This window comes from Lithobates pipiens, unplaced genomic scaffold (genome assembly GCF_037356315.1).
Source record: "Lithobates pipiens isolate NorthernLeopardFrog02 unplaced genomic scaffold, aLitPip1_a1.2 Scaffold_8, whole genome shotgun sequence".
NCBI classification, from domain to species: domain Eukaryota; kingdom Metazoa; phylum Chordata; class Amphibia; order Anura; family Ranidae; genus Lithobates; species Lithobates pipiens.
Window position 1 is genome coordinate 505,338,615 of NW_027507903.1, and position 12,125 is coordinate 505,350,739.

A 12,125-nucleotide genomic window follows, 5' to 3' on the forward strand; every position below is an offset into this window, starting at 1 on the left:
CTGTATAGGTCCTCGGGTCTGATTGCACCCTACTTTTTGTTTGTGTCTCCCTCCCCTCAGCATTGTTCTGGGGCATCCCATACAGTGGTTACTGTGACTGTGTCCCGTGATGTACGATAAAGAAAATAGGATTTTTGTAACAGCTTACCTGTAAAATCCTTTTCTTGGAGTACATCACGGGACACGGAGGTCCCTTCCCTCTTCTAATACACTTATGTTGCTTTGCTACAAAACTGAGGTACTCCCAGTAAGGGGAGGGTTTATATAGGGAGCTAAACCTTCCTGTCTAAGTTGTGCCAGTGTCCCATCACCTAAAGGTGCCTATGTAACCCATACAGTGAATTCTCTGGCTTGGTGTACGTGATGAAAAGGATTTTACAGGCAAGCTGTTACAAAAATCCTATACTTCCATCTTGTGGCATTGGTCTCCAGGACACAGAGGGGATGAATCTTTAACAATGGTGACTCCAATAAAAAAATAAAAAACTTCAATGGTTCTAATCTGTCTCTACTCTATCCAAAATTACAAAAAATGTTTTTTGCTATGCATACTTTAACCGCTTCAACCCCTGATAGTTTTACCCCCTTCCTGACCAGAGCACTTTATGCGATTCGGCACTGCGTCGTTTTAACTGACAATTTTTTGGTGGTATTTGATCACCTCTGCAGTTTTTTTATTTTTTGAGCTATAAATAAAAAAAGAGCGACAATTTTGAAAAAACTCAATGTTTTACTTTTTGCTAGAATATCCCCCAAAAATATATATCTATAAAAAAACAAAAACATTTTCCTCAGTTTAGGCCGCTATGTATTCTACATATTTTTGGTAAAAAAAATAAAAATCGCATTAAGCGTATATTGATTTGGTTTGCGCAAAAGTTATAGCGTCTACAAAATGGGGGATAGTTTTTATGGCTTTTTAAAAAAAGTTTATTTTATACTAGTAGTGGCCGCGATCTGCGATTACGGGACTGCGATATGGCGGACACGTCGGACAATTTTGACACATTTTTGGGACAATTGCCATTTATTCAGCGATCAGTGCTTTAAAAATTTCACTGGCGGGGAAGGGGTTAACACTAGGGCGCGATCAAGGGGTTAATTGTGTTCCGTAATGTGTGTTCAAACTGAAGAGGGAAGGAACTGTGTAGGGGACTCTGTATGAACAGACGATTTTGTCTCTTCTCCCCCTCAAAAAAACAAACTGTGTTTACACACAGATTCCAATTCTCCATGTGCTACAAGCGATCACAGTAGCCTGGAGGTGATCGTAACTGCCAGGCACTCGCATTGGCTCTTGCGGGATGCGCACGCCCCTAGTGGCCACAAGGCGAAGCGAAGTTGCATAACGTCGTTTAGCCCAACCGTGCCATTCTGCCCCAGTAAAAGTAGTGTACAGCAAGTGGTTAAAGGTAAATTTAGGGCTCTGGAACAAGCGCACACATGTGCCCCCATTGCAAGCTTGCTATGAGTGCATTTAGCAGGGAGAGGAGCCAGAAATGTCGGTGGACCCGAGAAAAGGAGGATTGGTGGTGCTCTGTGCAATACCACTGCACGGAGCATGTAAGTATAAAACGCTTATAAAATAAAACAAACCTTAAGGCCTCATGCATCCTGGACTTTTTTGGATGTTTTTACAGCAGCTGTTTTTTGGCTAGACTCACACCCCCCCCCGTCTATAAATTCCCCATCATGATGTTCTATGTGCCATGCACACATGGGCTGTTAGCAGTTTTTGGCTTAAAAAAACAAACAAACAAAAAACACAAATAGTGGGTTCTGAGAGGAGTTTTTCAGCTGTAATGTCAAACGCTTATAAATGCTCAAAACCAGCCAGTGTGTTTGTTTTTTTTTTTTTTTTGTTTTTTGTTTTTTCATTGAAAAAAAAAAAAGAAAAGCTAAACGCTATTGCAAAGACATTGAAAAGCTCACTGCAAAGCTACTGGCGTTTTTATAATGCTGTAATGCTGTTTTGATGTCCAGTGTGCATGAGGCCTTAATGTATGTCAGGATTTCGATGCTCCAATGGTGAGATATCCCTGCCCCCCTAATTCCTGACTCTTCTCCTGTCCACCTGGGAGCTCTCTGTTCCACACTCCATATTATAAAGTTACTATAGAATTCAGATGGAGTGGTGGAAACCCATGTTATGCATGCAGCAGGTGTGCTAAGCTTGGCACAGAGATCTCACCTATAGAATGTGTGTGTGTGTGTGTGTGTGTGTGTGTGTGTGTGTGTGTGTGTGTGTATAGCTTACCTAAAGGAAAATAAAACTTATTGACCAGTTATTGATTTGATCTTTAGGGGGAAAAGATTTTCTACTTGATAAAGCCCACCGATGAGAACTTGGCAACGTATGAAGCATGGAGCTCTTCTGTTACCCAAAGCGAGGAGTTTTTTGGGGATAAGGTGGACAAGTGTTACAAGTGTGTTGTGAAACAGGGTCACACACTCTTTGTCCCAACAGGTAAGTCGTGTTTCCAGCATAAAAGTGTTTTGTGTTTGTTACAAGCACCGTTATATCCCAAGCTAGTGGTCATACAGCCTAGGAGCCGGTTTGACTTGAGGTATGAAAACCAGGATGATTAACAAATGGGTTAGGTGTTATGAAGAACGGCCCGCTTTTTCTTTGTTTTTCCAAACTAAGACCTTTGCTCTATTGGATTGAGATTTGGTGAATGTGGAGGCCATTGGCGTACAGTGAACTCGTCATGTTCAAAAAACCAGTGGTGAGATGATTTGAGCTTTGTGACATGGTGCGTTATTTTGCTGGAAGGAGCCATCAGAAGATGAGTACACTGTAGTTATAAAGGGATGGACATGGTCAGCAACAATACTCGCATAGGCCGTGGTGTTTAACCACTTGCCGCCTGCCCACCATCAAATGACAGAGGGACGATGCGTCTCTCGTTCTGAGTGGACGTCATAATGACGAGGACATGGCGCTACCCCCAATCTCTCTTTGTAAAGACCTGCTGACGTGGCTCTTTAACCATATCATCGGCTGTGTCCATTCACAGCTTGTCACATGTAAATACGGAAGTGCCGGTAATCGCACCTCACACTGACAGTTTGTGATGGCGGTATCTCCTCGCAGGGGAGAACAGGGCAGGTAATCGGGGCACTGATCGTCAGTGGCCTGATTACAGTAAAACGCCAGCAGTGCCAACAATCGGTGCCCATGAGTGACACAAATTTAATGCCCAATACTGGTGCCAGTCAGTATTGCCCACCAATTCCCATCAGTGGTACCTATTAGTGCCCACCAGTGCAAACTAATCTGCCTGTAAGTGCCACCTCATCAATGCCCATCAGTGGAGAAAAATTACTTATTTACAAAATTTACTGACAGATGAAGAAAAACATTGATTTTCTTTTTTTTACCAAAAAGACCCAGCAGAGATTAACCACTTGCCTACCAGGCACTTACAAACCCCTTCCCGCCCAAGCCATTTTTCAGCTTTCAGCGCTGTCGCACTTTGACAATTGCGCGGTCATGATACACTGTACCCGAACACATTTTTTGGCATTTTCTTCACACAAATAGAGCTCTTTGGTATTTAATCACTGCTGTGTTTTTTTTTTGTTTTTTTTTTTTTTTTTTACAAGAGAGACCAAAAATTTTGAAAAATGTTTCACTTTTTTTTCTGTCAGTGAATTTTGTTACCAAGTAATTTTTCTCCTTCACTGATGAGGCGGCACTTATCAGTGCCCATAAGTGCGTCATGTTGGTGCCTCCTTAGTGCCCACAGTGCCACATATCAGTGCCCATATGTTGCACTGTTGGGCGTCACTGCCAGCACTGACTGGCACTTGTGGGCACTGATGGCTAGCATTGGTGGGCACTGTATGGTGACACTGATCAGTGCCCTGATTACATTACTAAATGTCACCCTGCATGGAGATGCCGCTGATCAGCTTGACAGTGTGTGGCGAGGAGCGACGATTACCGGCACTTGTTTACATGTGACCGGCTGTGATTGCACACAGCCAATCACATGTTAAAAGAGCCGCGGACGCTCTTTCCACAAATCGGGGTCACACCATGTCCTAGCAACACGACATGGCCGCGATTGCCGTGCTGCGCTCGCCCCCGCGAGAGTGGCTGTTCTGGGACGCCATCATGACAGTGGGCGGGCGGCAACCGGTTAAATACCACCAGAAGAAAGCTCTATTTGTGTGAAGAAAATGATTAAAAATTTTGGTACAGTGTTGCCTGGCCGTGCAATTGTCATTCAAAATGTGACGGCGTTGAAAGCTGAAAAATGGCCTGGACAGAGGGGGTGATAGTGCCCTGTATTGAGGTGGTTAAACAATGCTCAATTGGTACTAAGGGGCCCAAAGTGTGCCAAGAAAATATCCCCCACACCCCGAACATTTTATAAGACAGGATGGATCCATGCTTTCATGTTTACTCCAAATGCTTGACCCTATCATGTGAATGTCACAGCTGAAATCTAGACGACTCGGACCAGGCAACGTTTCCTAATCTATTATTCCATTTTGGTGAGCCAGTGCAACTTGTAGCCTCGGTTTCCTGTGTGTTGGCAGTAGGTGGCGCACCCAGTGTGGTCTTCTGCAGCCCATCTGCTTCAAGGTTCGATGTGTTGTGTTCAGCGGTGATATTCTGCATACCTTGGTTGTATCGATTGGTTATTTGCGTTACTGTTGCCCATTGTCCTGACATCTACAAGGCATTTTAGGCCTAACAACTGTCACTCGCTGAATATTTTCTTTTTGGGACCATTCTCTGTAAACTCTAGAGATGGTGGTGTGTGAAAATCCCAGTAGATCAGGAGTTTTTTTAAATACTCATACCAGCCCTTCTGGCACCAACAACCATGCCACGTTCAAAGTCACTTAAATCCCCTTTCTTCCCCATTCTGATGCTCGGTTTGAACTTCACCACATCTAGATGCCTAAATGCTTTGAGTTGCCGCCATGTGTTTAGCTGATTAGCAATTTGTCAAGCAATTGAACAGGTGTACCCATTAGTGGCTGGGGAGTGTATTTAGCAGTTTTAATTTACAAAAATTGCATTTCCATGTTGTATACTATGGGAGATCATATATAGTGAATGCAGGGTCCTGGGTTTAGAAACGCTTTAAGGAAAGAAGGGGGAATTAACAGATACTTATTGCTCTTTTTGTAGAGAAGTGAGTGACATGAAAACTAGCCAATGGCATGTAAGGGGCGGAAAGCTCTTGTATCGGGTAATATGCAGCATAGTTCTGCATTTCACGTAATGCTGGCCATACACATGTACATTTTATGACAATTTCAGAAGCTTTCTAATAACCCTTTGAAAGGAAAAAAGGTTCTGGGGTGAAAAACATTCAGATTTTTTTTCACCAGTCCTGTTTTGGTTTCTGGGAAAAACTGTATTCCTCTTGACTATGGTTGTCGAAACAACAAAGAAAAACAGGGGGGGCCAAAAGAGGGCTGGGGTATCACCAACCCCCGGGACTTTAACGGTATCCAATCAGAAAATTTTTTAACCAAGAAAGATATCTTGATATATAAAATATTACAATTTTATTCAAGCTATACACAATTTTGGTTTAGACATTCATAAAAACGATGATTTGACATCAATTTGCAAGAAAAGGCATATTCACCTTGGCAATTGTGGGAATTGGATGCATAGTATGCACACACCAGACAGCCAACTAACGGCTTTAACTACTACATCTATTTCCAATATACTATATGGAGTGTAACTTTGACCTATTTGGAAATTTACATAACCTTTTTCAACAATCCTCATTGGTTCAATTTCTCCAGTATGATTCCCACTAGGCGACAAACTTCATTTTGATTTGTGCGTTTTTTCGCTACAACAAACAGAGATTTTTCTTAAACACTGTCTTAGAATGACTTCTGTCTAATATTTTGAATTCTTTGGAGCATTGGCAATATCGCTTTGTTGGCTGCTCAATCAGTTTTTCCTGAAGAAGCCCATTCCGGGCGAAACATGTTGAGAATGATTGCAGCTTGCCTTTTCTTCACTTGTCTTGTTCGGTGAAAAATGAGATTAAATATGAATATGCCTTTTCTTGCAAAAATTGATGTCAAATCATCGTTTTTATGAATGTCTAAACCAAAATTGTGTATAGCTTGAATAAAATTGTAATATTTTATATATCAAGATTTCTTTCTTGGTTAAAAATTTTTCGGATTGGATACCGTTAAAGTCCCGGGGGTTGGTGATTCCCCAGCCCTCTTTTGGCCCCCCCTGTTTTTCTTTGTTGTATTCACTAATATGGGGACGTGGCATCCTGAATTTGCTAGGACTCCCTCTCTCTCAAAAAAAAAAAATTTTTCTCTTAATATGGTTGTCGAAAGTTGATGGAGAGCTTACAAAATTGCCACATCACTACATTGTGGCAGTTGTACAGCCAGGGATCAAGCTTACAGTACAGTGCCTTGAAAAAGTATTCACACCCCTTGAAATTTTCTACACTTTGTGTTGGTCTATCTGCATAAAAGCCCAATAAAATACATTTAAATTTTTGGTTGTAACATGACAAAATGTGTAAAATTTTTCAAGGGAGTATGAATGCTTTTTCAAGGCACTGTATGTTAATGGTGGTAGAGAAAAAAGTAGTTTCTTCCAGAGCTCCATTGTATGCCTTTCCCATGTCTGCCATTACACAGACCTCATTGTCGGATAAAATCGCATTCATTTTTTGGTGCCACTACTTATTCAATTATACAACATAGAATAACACAGAGGCATTTTTAAGCTGTAAAAAAAATAAACTCCCCAATGCACCTCAAAGCAACAGGAAACATACCCTATGTGCATGAGGCCCTAAACTAGAATAGTTCTGCTTTGATCATTGAGGAAGAGGATCTATTGGAATGAACATAAACTTACCTGTGTCAATCCTAACCTAGAACTGCTTCATCAGTCCTTGATCTAATGCTAGGACTTTCAGCTGTCTGCATGTAAATGAAGGCTGATGGTGTCTGCAATGCAGAACTTCTAAGGGCCAAGTTGTAGGTCATTTGACTAGAGCAGAGTATCAAAGGATAGCTGTTATTACAGAAAGGTCATTTTTTGCGAGCTAACACTTTGTAGAGCACATTTCATTAATCGCCAGCATCATAAATGGTCTACAACTAGTAGGTAAAAGGTAACTTTTTGTTTCTGCGATCTTCAGAATAATTGATTTCTTGGTTGAAGAGATCCACTCTCTATAAAGGGCAGTTTCTGATTGGTGGTTTCTTGATGCAGGTTGGATTCACGCTGTGCTCACGTCTCAGGATTGCATGGCCTTTGGTGGGAACTTTTTGCACAACCTAAACATTGGCATGCAGCTCAGGTGAGTTCTCCTCTACATTTTCTATACTTTAGAATAAACCTAATGAAAGAGAAAGCTGGGTACACACTGCTCCTAAGCAGCCTGTGGGATCTCATATGCTGCTGTACAAATCTGGATGCCCGCCAGAAGAATTCATAGAAACCGGAAGAGAAGTGGCCGCACATCCATGGATTATAAACAATGACTTTATTGAAGATCCATAAAAAGATGAAACCTGATACACAAATGATCCAAAGGTGCTCACCTTTGGATCGTTTATATCATGTTTCATCTTTTTATGGATGTGCGGCCACTTCTTAGTTTTCTTTAGAACAAACCTGTTTGCCAAAATAATTTGTGAAGACCTAATTTCCCCTTGACTGCATGTTGCTCAGATAAGTTATTCTTCCTATCCAGTTTTCCAGCATAGTGCCTCATGATTGAGATATTTTTATAAATGTCTTATCTTTTTTTGAACCACCAGCCAACACCATGTAGCTGGTGGGTCACCATCCCGGCTGACCACTCTTGTCCCCACTACTATCAGAAACTAAACTGACCGTTTCCCAATCATGTGATCACTATGCCAGCTGTAACAGTGATCCCATGCAGGATTTAGGGTTTCTTGGCTAAAATAAGCCTTTAGATTGCAGATGCCACTGCATCATGAGGGTGGTCCTCTATTTTAATATTGCAAGTCTCAAATACAATTAGTTTAAAATTAAAATCTATAACCTTTTGTTCATTAAAGTTTGTTAAAAAAAAAAAGAGGGGCACCCTGTCTGACATTGCAGCTAGGGTACTTGGGGAGATGGGGCAAAGCACTGTTTGTTGTCCCATTGAGAACTCAATGTAAAAAAGCACATATTGATGCTGCTAAATTGGGAATAAGCATCTAGTCCTCAATGACCTCTAGTTGTAAAAGGGCAAACAATCTTCCTTTTTGGTGCTTTCATTCCATGACCCCAGCATTGCAACTGCATTGTCACTGACCACTTCCGATCACTTGGTAACAATTAGGGGCCAATCGGAGGGTCTCCTGATTACATTATCACTGTGAGAGCGAATCATAGTTGTCACATGATTGTGAAGTCCAAGAATTCTTTAAAGTGATTGTGAAGGCAGAAGGTTTTTTATCTTAATGCATTCTATTCCTCAGCCCCCCTAATTCCAGAGGTCCTCCTAGATCCAGCGATGTAGCACAAATGTCTCGGCTGCCCGGGACTCCCCTCATTGGCTGATACAGCAGAGCTTCGCTATTGGCTCCTGCTGCTGTCCATCAGTCAGCCAATCAGGAGAAAAAGTGGGTGGGGCTGGGCTGCAATTCCATGTTTGAACACGGGGAGCTGTGACTCAGGTGCCCAAATAGCAAGCTGCTTGCTGTGGGGGCATGCAGCAGCAGGAGGGGGGGGGGGGGGGGGTCAGGAGTACCGACTAGGGACCAGAGGAGGATCTGGACTGCTCTTTGCAAAACCACTACACAGAGCAGGTAAGTATGACATGTTTCATGTTATTTTTAAACAAAAAAGAAAACCGATTGGCCAGCGATAAAAGGTTAACTTGCCTTACTTTAACCACTTCAATACCCGTCCATAGTAAAATGACGTCCTCTGGTTTGTGCAGTGATATCTGAAAGATGCCTATAGATACAGGCACCATTCAGATATCAATCTTTTCGGCCAGCGATTCTGTGCACAATAACAATGATCATAGTGGCAGTTCCACCGCTTGATCGTTTTTATAGGCAATGGGAGGGGGATCCGGTGCTTCTCCGGGCTCTCCTGTGCCATCGGGGCCCGGAGAAAGAATCGCCCGCTGCCGGATGAGCGTAGAGATTTCCAGTGACCAGATGGTCACCCGTCATCTCTATGACCGTCTGAGGTACCTGGAAGTAAACAAATCTGCGATCGTGGCTGTCGGCATGAGATTGGGGAAATTTTTTTCCCCAGTCTCATGCTTTCCAGCCTGGGGGAGAGGACCTGTCAAATATATTCCTATTACAAGGGATGTTTACATTCCTTGTGATAGGAATAAGTGATCAAAATTTTTTTTTTTTTAATTAAGTAAAATTAAAACGCCCCTGTCCCCGGTAGCTCGCGCTCAGAAGTGGTATCTCCACGTGCAACAATTCTAGCACTCCATGATTAACTTTAAAGCATGACATGTTGGGTATCTATTTACTCGGCGTAACGTCTTACAAATTTTATAAAAAAATTGGGCTAATTTACTATTTTTTTTTTTTTTTTTTTTTTATTCATGAAACCATTTTTTTCCCCCAAAAAAGCATTTGAAAAACTATTGCGCAAATACAGTGTTAGATAAAAAGTTGCAATGACCACCATTTTATTCCCTAGGGTGCATGCTAAAAAAAAAACACATATGTTTGGGGGTTCTGAGTAATTTTCTAGCAAAAATTTTACATGAAGGAGAGAAGTGCCAGAATAGGCCTGGTATTGAAGCGGTTAACTTTTTTTTTTTATTTTTTTTTTTTTTTCTTCTTCTTCTTCTAGATTTATTTATAGTTCTGACCATAATGAAATGCATTCAAAACACATTACCTTAAAAAAAAAAAAAATTAATGGGGGTTAAAAATTGCTTCTTGTGGTTTTACTTTCTCGTTTTAGTAAAGACTGATTGTTCTCCCCTTCAGGTGTTATGAGATGGAAAAAAGACTGAAGACCCCAGATCTCTTCAAGTTCCCGTTTTTCGAGGCGATTTGTTGGTTTGTGGCCAAAAACTTACTTGAAACTTTAAAAGGTAAAATTTCATCTAACTTGAAGAACCGGGTAGGAATGGACACTGGTTAAAATTTGAATCTCCTCTCTACAGTTTTTTAATAATGCCTACAGATTTACCTTTCATGTATAGCTATGTGTGCTGTTACTATGGGCATTTTTCTCCCTGTCATAGCAGAAATGTCAGCCCAATGTAAGGCTGTAAAGGCCCCTATGGAGGCTGACTTATCCCCTGCCTGAGCTTGATGCTGATAACGACTATTTATCCAGGCAGTACAAATGGCAACCACCCAACATATATCTGAAAGAAAAGCAAGTATCTCTGTGCTCAATTGTTTATACACATGAAATGTTAGGAGAAGAGAAAAAAAAACAGCAAAAACTTAAAAAAAAAAAAAAAAAAAAAAAAAAGCCCCCTAACACCCCCGTGGCTTGTCACTCATCCTGAAGGAGACACCGCTACCACCTCCAACTCCCTCTGCGGCTTCGGCAATCCGTGCACGACAGCCGGTTCTGCCAGCCACGCCGACCACAGAAGCTTTCTCACCTGACACAGCCATCTGCTTACCTAGATGTAAGTTTTTTTTTTTATCATTGTTTTAAATGACTTGTGCTTCCATTGATGATTGCGCTGCGGCTCCCCTTTTGTTTTTCCAACCTATAATTGGCCTTTTGCAGCAAGGAGCACGTGGAAGGGAGATGCATGTCAAAACGACAAAAAAAAAAAAAAAAAAAATTCCCAGCTCACTTAACCAGCCTAAAACAAACCAAATTGTCCTAACAGTTTACGTTAAAGTCAGGCGTTTAGTTTGCATACTTTTGCAAATGTATGTGTAGGCTGCAGGGCCACTTCATGGTACCCTAGTGTACTGCAGTCCTAATTTTTATAAATGTTGAGCCTTCATAGTTGGAATGCATATATAATGGCAGATTGCGCGCAGGTATTCCTGGAGGGAGCCCACCCCTCTTTAAAGGTATGGTAATGCACTGGACCCCCATATGTGGATTGAAATCCGGCCACTTCCTCCTGAACCAGCCAAATTTTCAATCCATGTATGGCTCAGTACAATTTCTCGGACTCTATTCGCTGTTGAGGTAGGATATTGGTCACACGGAGTGCATTGCTTTCAGTGCGTTGGTCAACGCATAGACAGACATAGTTTGTAATATTGATCAGTAAACAAAACCGTTGAGTAATGCTGCAAAGCAGGAATAAGAACCTGGAATTTTAATGAGCCAATACAGTTGCCCCCATGTGTATTATTAATTACAAATTATATTGGCATGCCTAGTCTTTTTACATTCCCTTTTGAGTAGATTAGCCAGTGTTGACGTGGCACAAGCTGACTGAATTTTGCTTTCCTTACTGTAGAGCTAAGAGAAGATGGTTTCCATCCTCCAAACTATCTGAAGCAAGGTGTGAAAGCATTAATTACTGCACTGAAAAGCTGGATGAAAAAAGAAGTGAGTTTACTTTGGAATTAGAGTTCCTGCATGAAGAGTCATGACTGAACAATATATATATATATATAAAGATTCTTAACGGTTTTTGTTGCGATAAAACCCAATTTACAGTAGCGGCACTATCTATGCCGTTTAAACCCATAATCTTGGTTACAAATGGTAATTCAGTTAGAGGCAGTGCTTGTGTGATCTGAGACCTATTGTAAAAACCTTCCGGAAGGGACAGATGGCTGTGGAAAGTTAAAGTGCAAAAATTCCCCAGCACTTGGTGGCCAGCTAGTCAACATGAATGCCTAATTACATGGTTTTAAACCCCAATTGACTTGTCGGTTTACACCAAAATAAAAACCTTCCAGGTAAACAAATTGTGCAATGTTCTGTGTGTTTTTTTTGTTTTGTTTTTTAGAAATTGGCCATAGTCTCAGAAAAGCTTTTCCCATGCCAGCATCCTATAGGGGTCCAACATGCCCCCTGCTTAGTCAGGCTCTACAATCATCAAAACAAATTCTATGCAAAGTTTCCACTGCTTCTACACAGAGAAAGGGTTCTTCTCTGCTGAATGCTGGCAGGGAATATACTTTTCTACTCAAGCTGCAGCTGCTTTGTAAAGAAAACTATA

The 12,125-nt window shown here is 41.4% G+C and overlaps 1 protein-coding gene across 2 annotated transcripts in view; it reads left to right on the forward strand.

The window, feature by feature from the left end:
• Positions 1 to 12,125, forward strand: part of KDM7A (lysine demethylase 7A) — a 136,989-nt gene that overhangs the window by 100,388 nt on the left and 24,476 nt on the right. For both annotated transcript variants that reach the window (XM_077469291.1, XM_077469292.1), the window contains exons 7-10: positions 2,305 to 2,467; positions 7,241 to 7,328; positions 9,958 to 10,064; positions 11,415 to 11,506. In XM_077469291.1, coding sequence (XP_077325417.1) covers positions 2,305 to 2,467; positions 7,241 to 7,328; positions 9,958 to 10,064; positions 11,415 to 11,506 — 450 coding nt within the window. The remainder of the gene's footprint in view (positions 1 to 2,304; positions 2,468 to 7,240; positions 7,329 to 9,957; positions 10,065 to 11,414; positions 11,507 to 12,125) is intronic.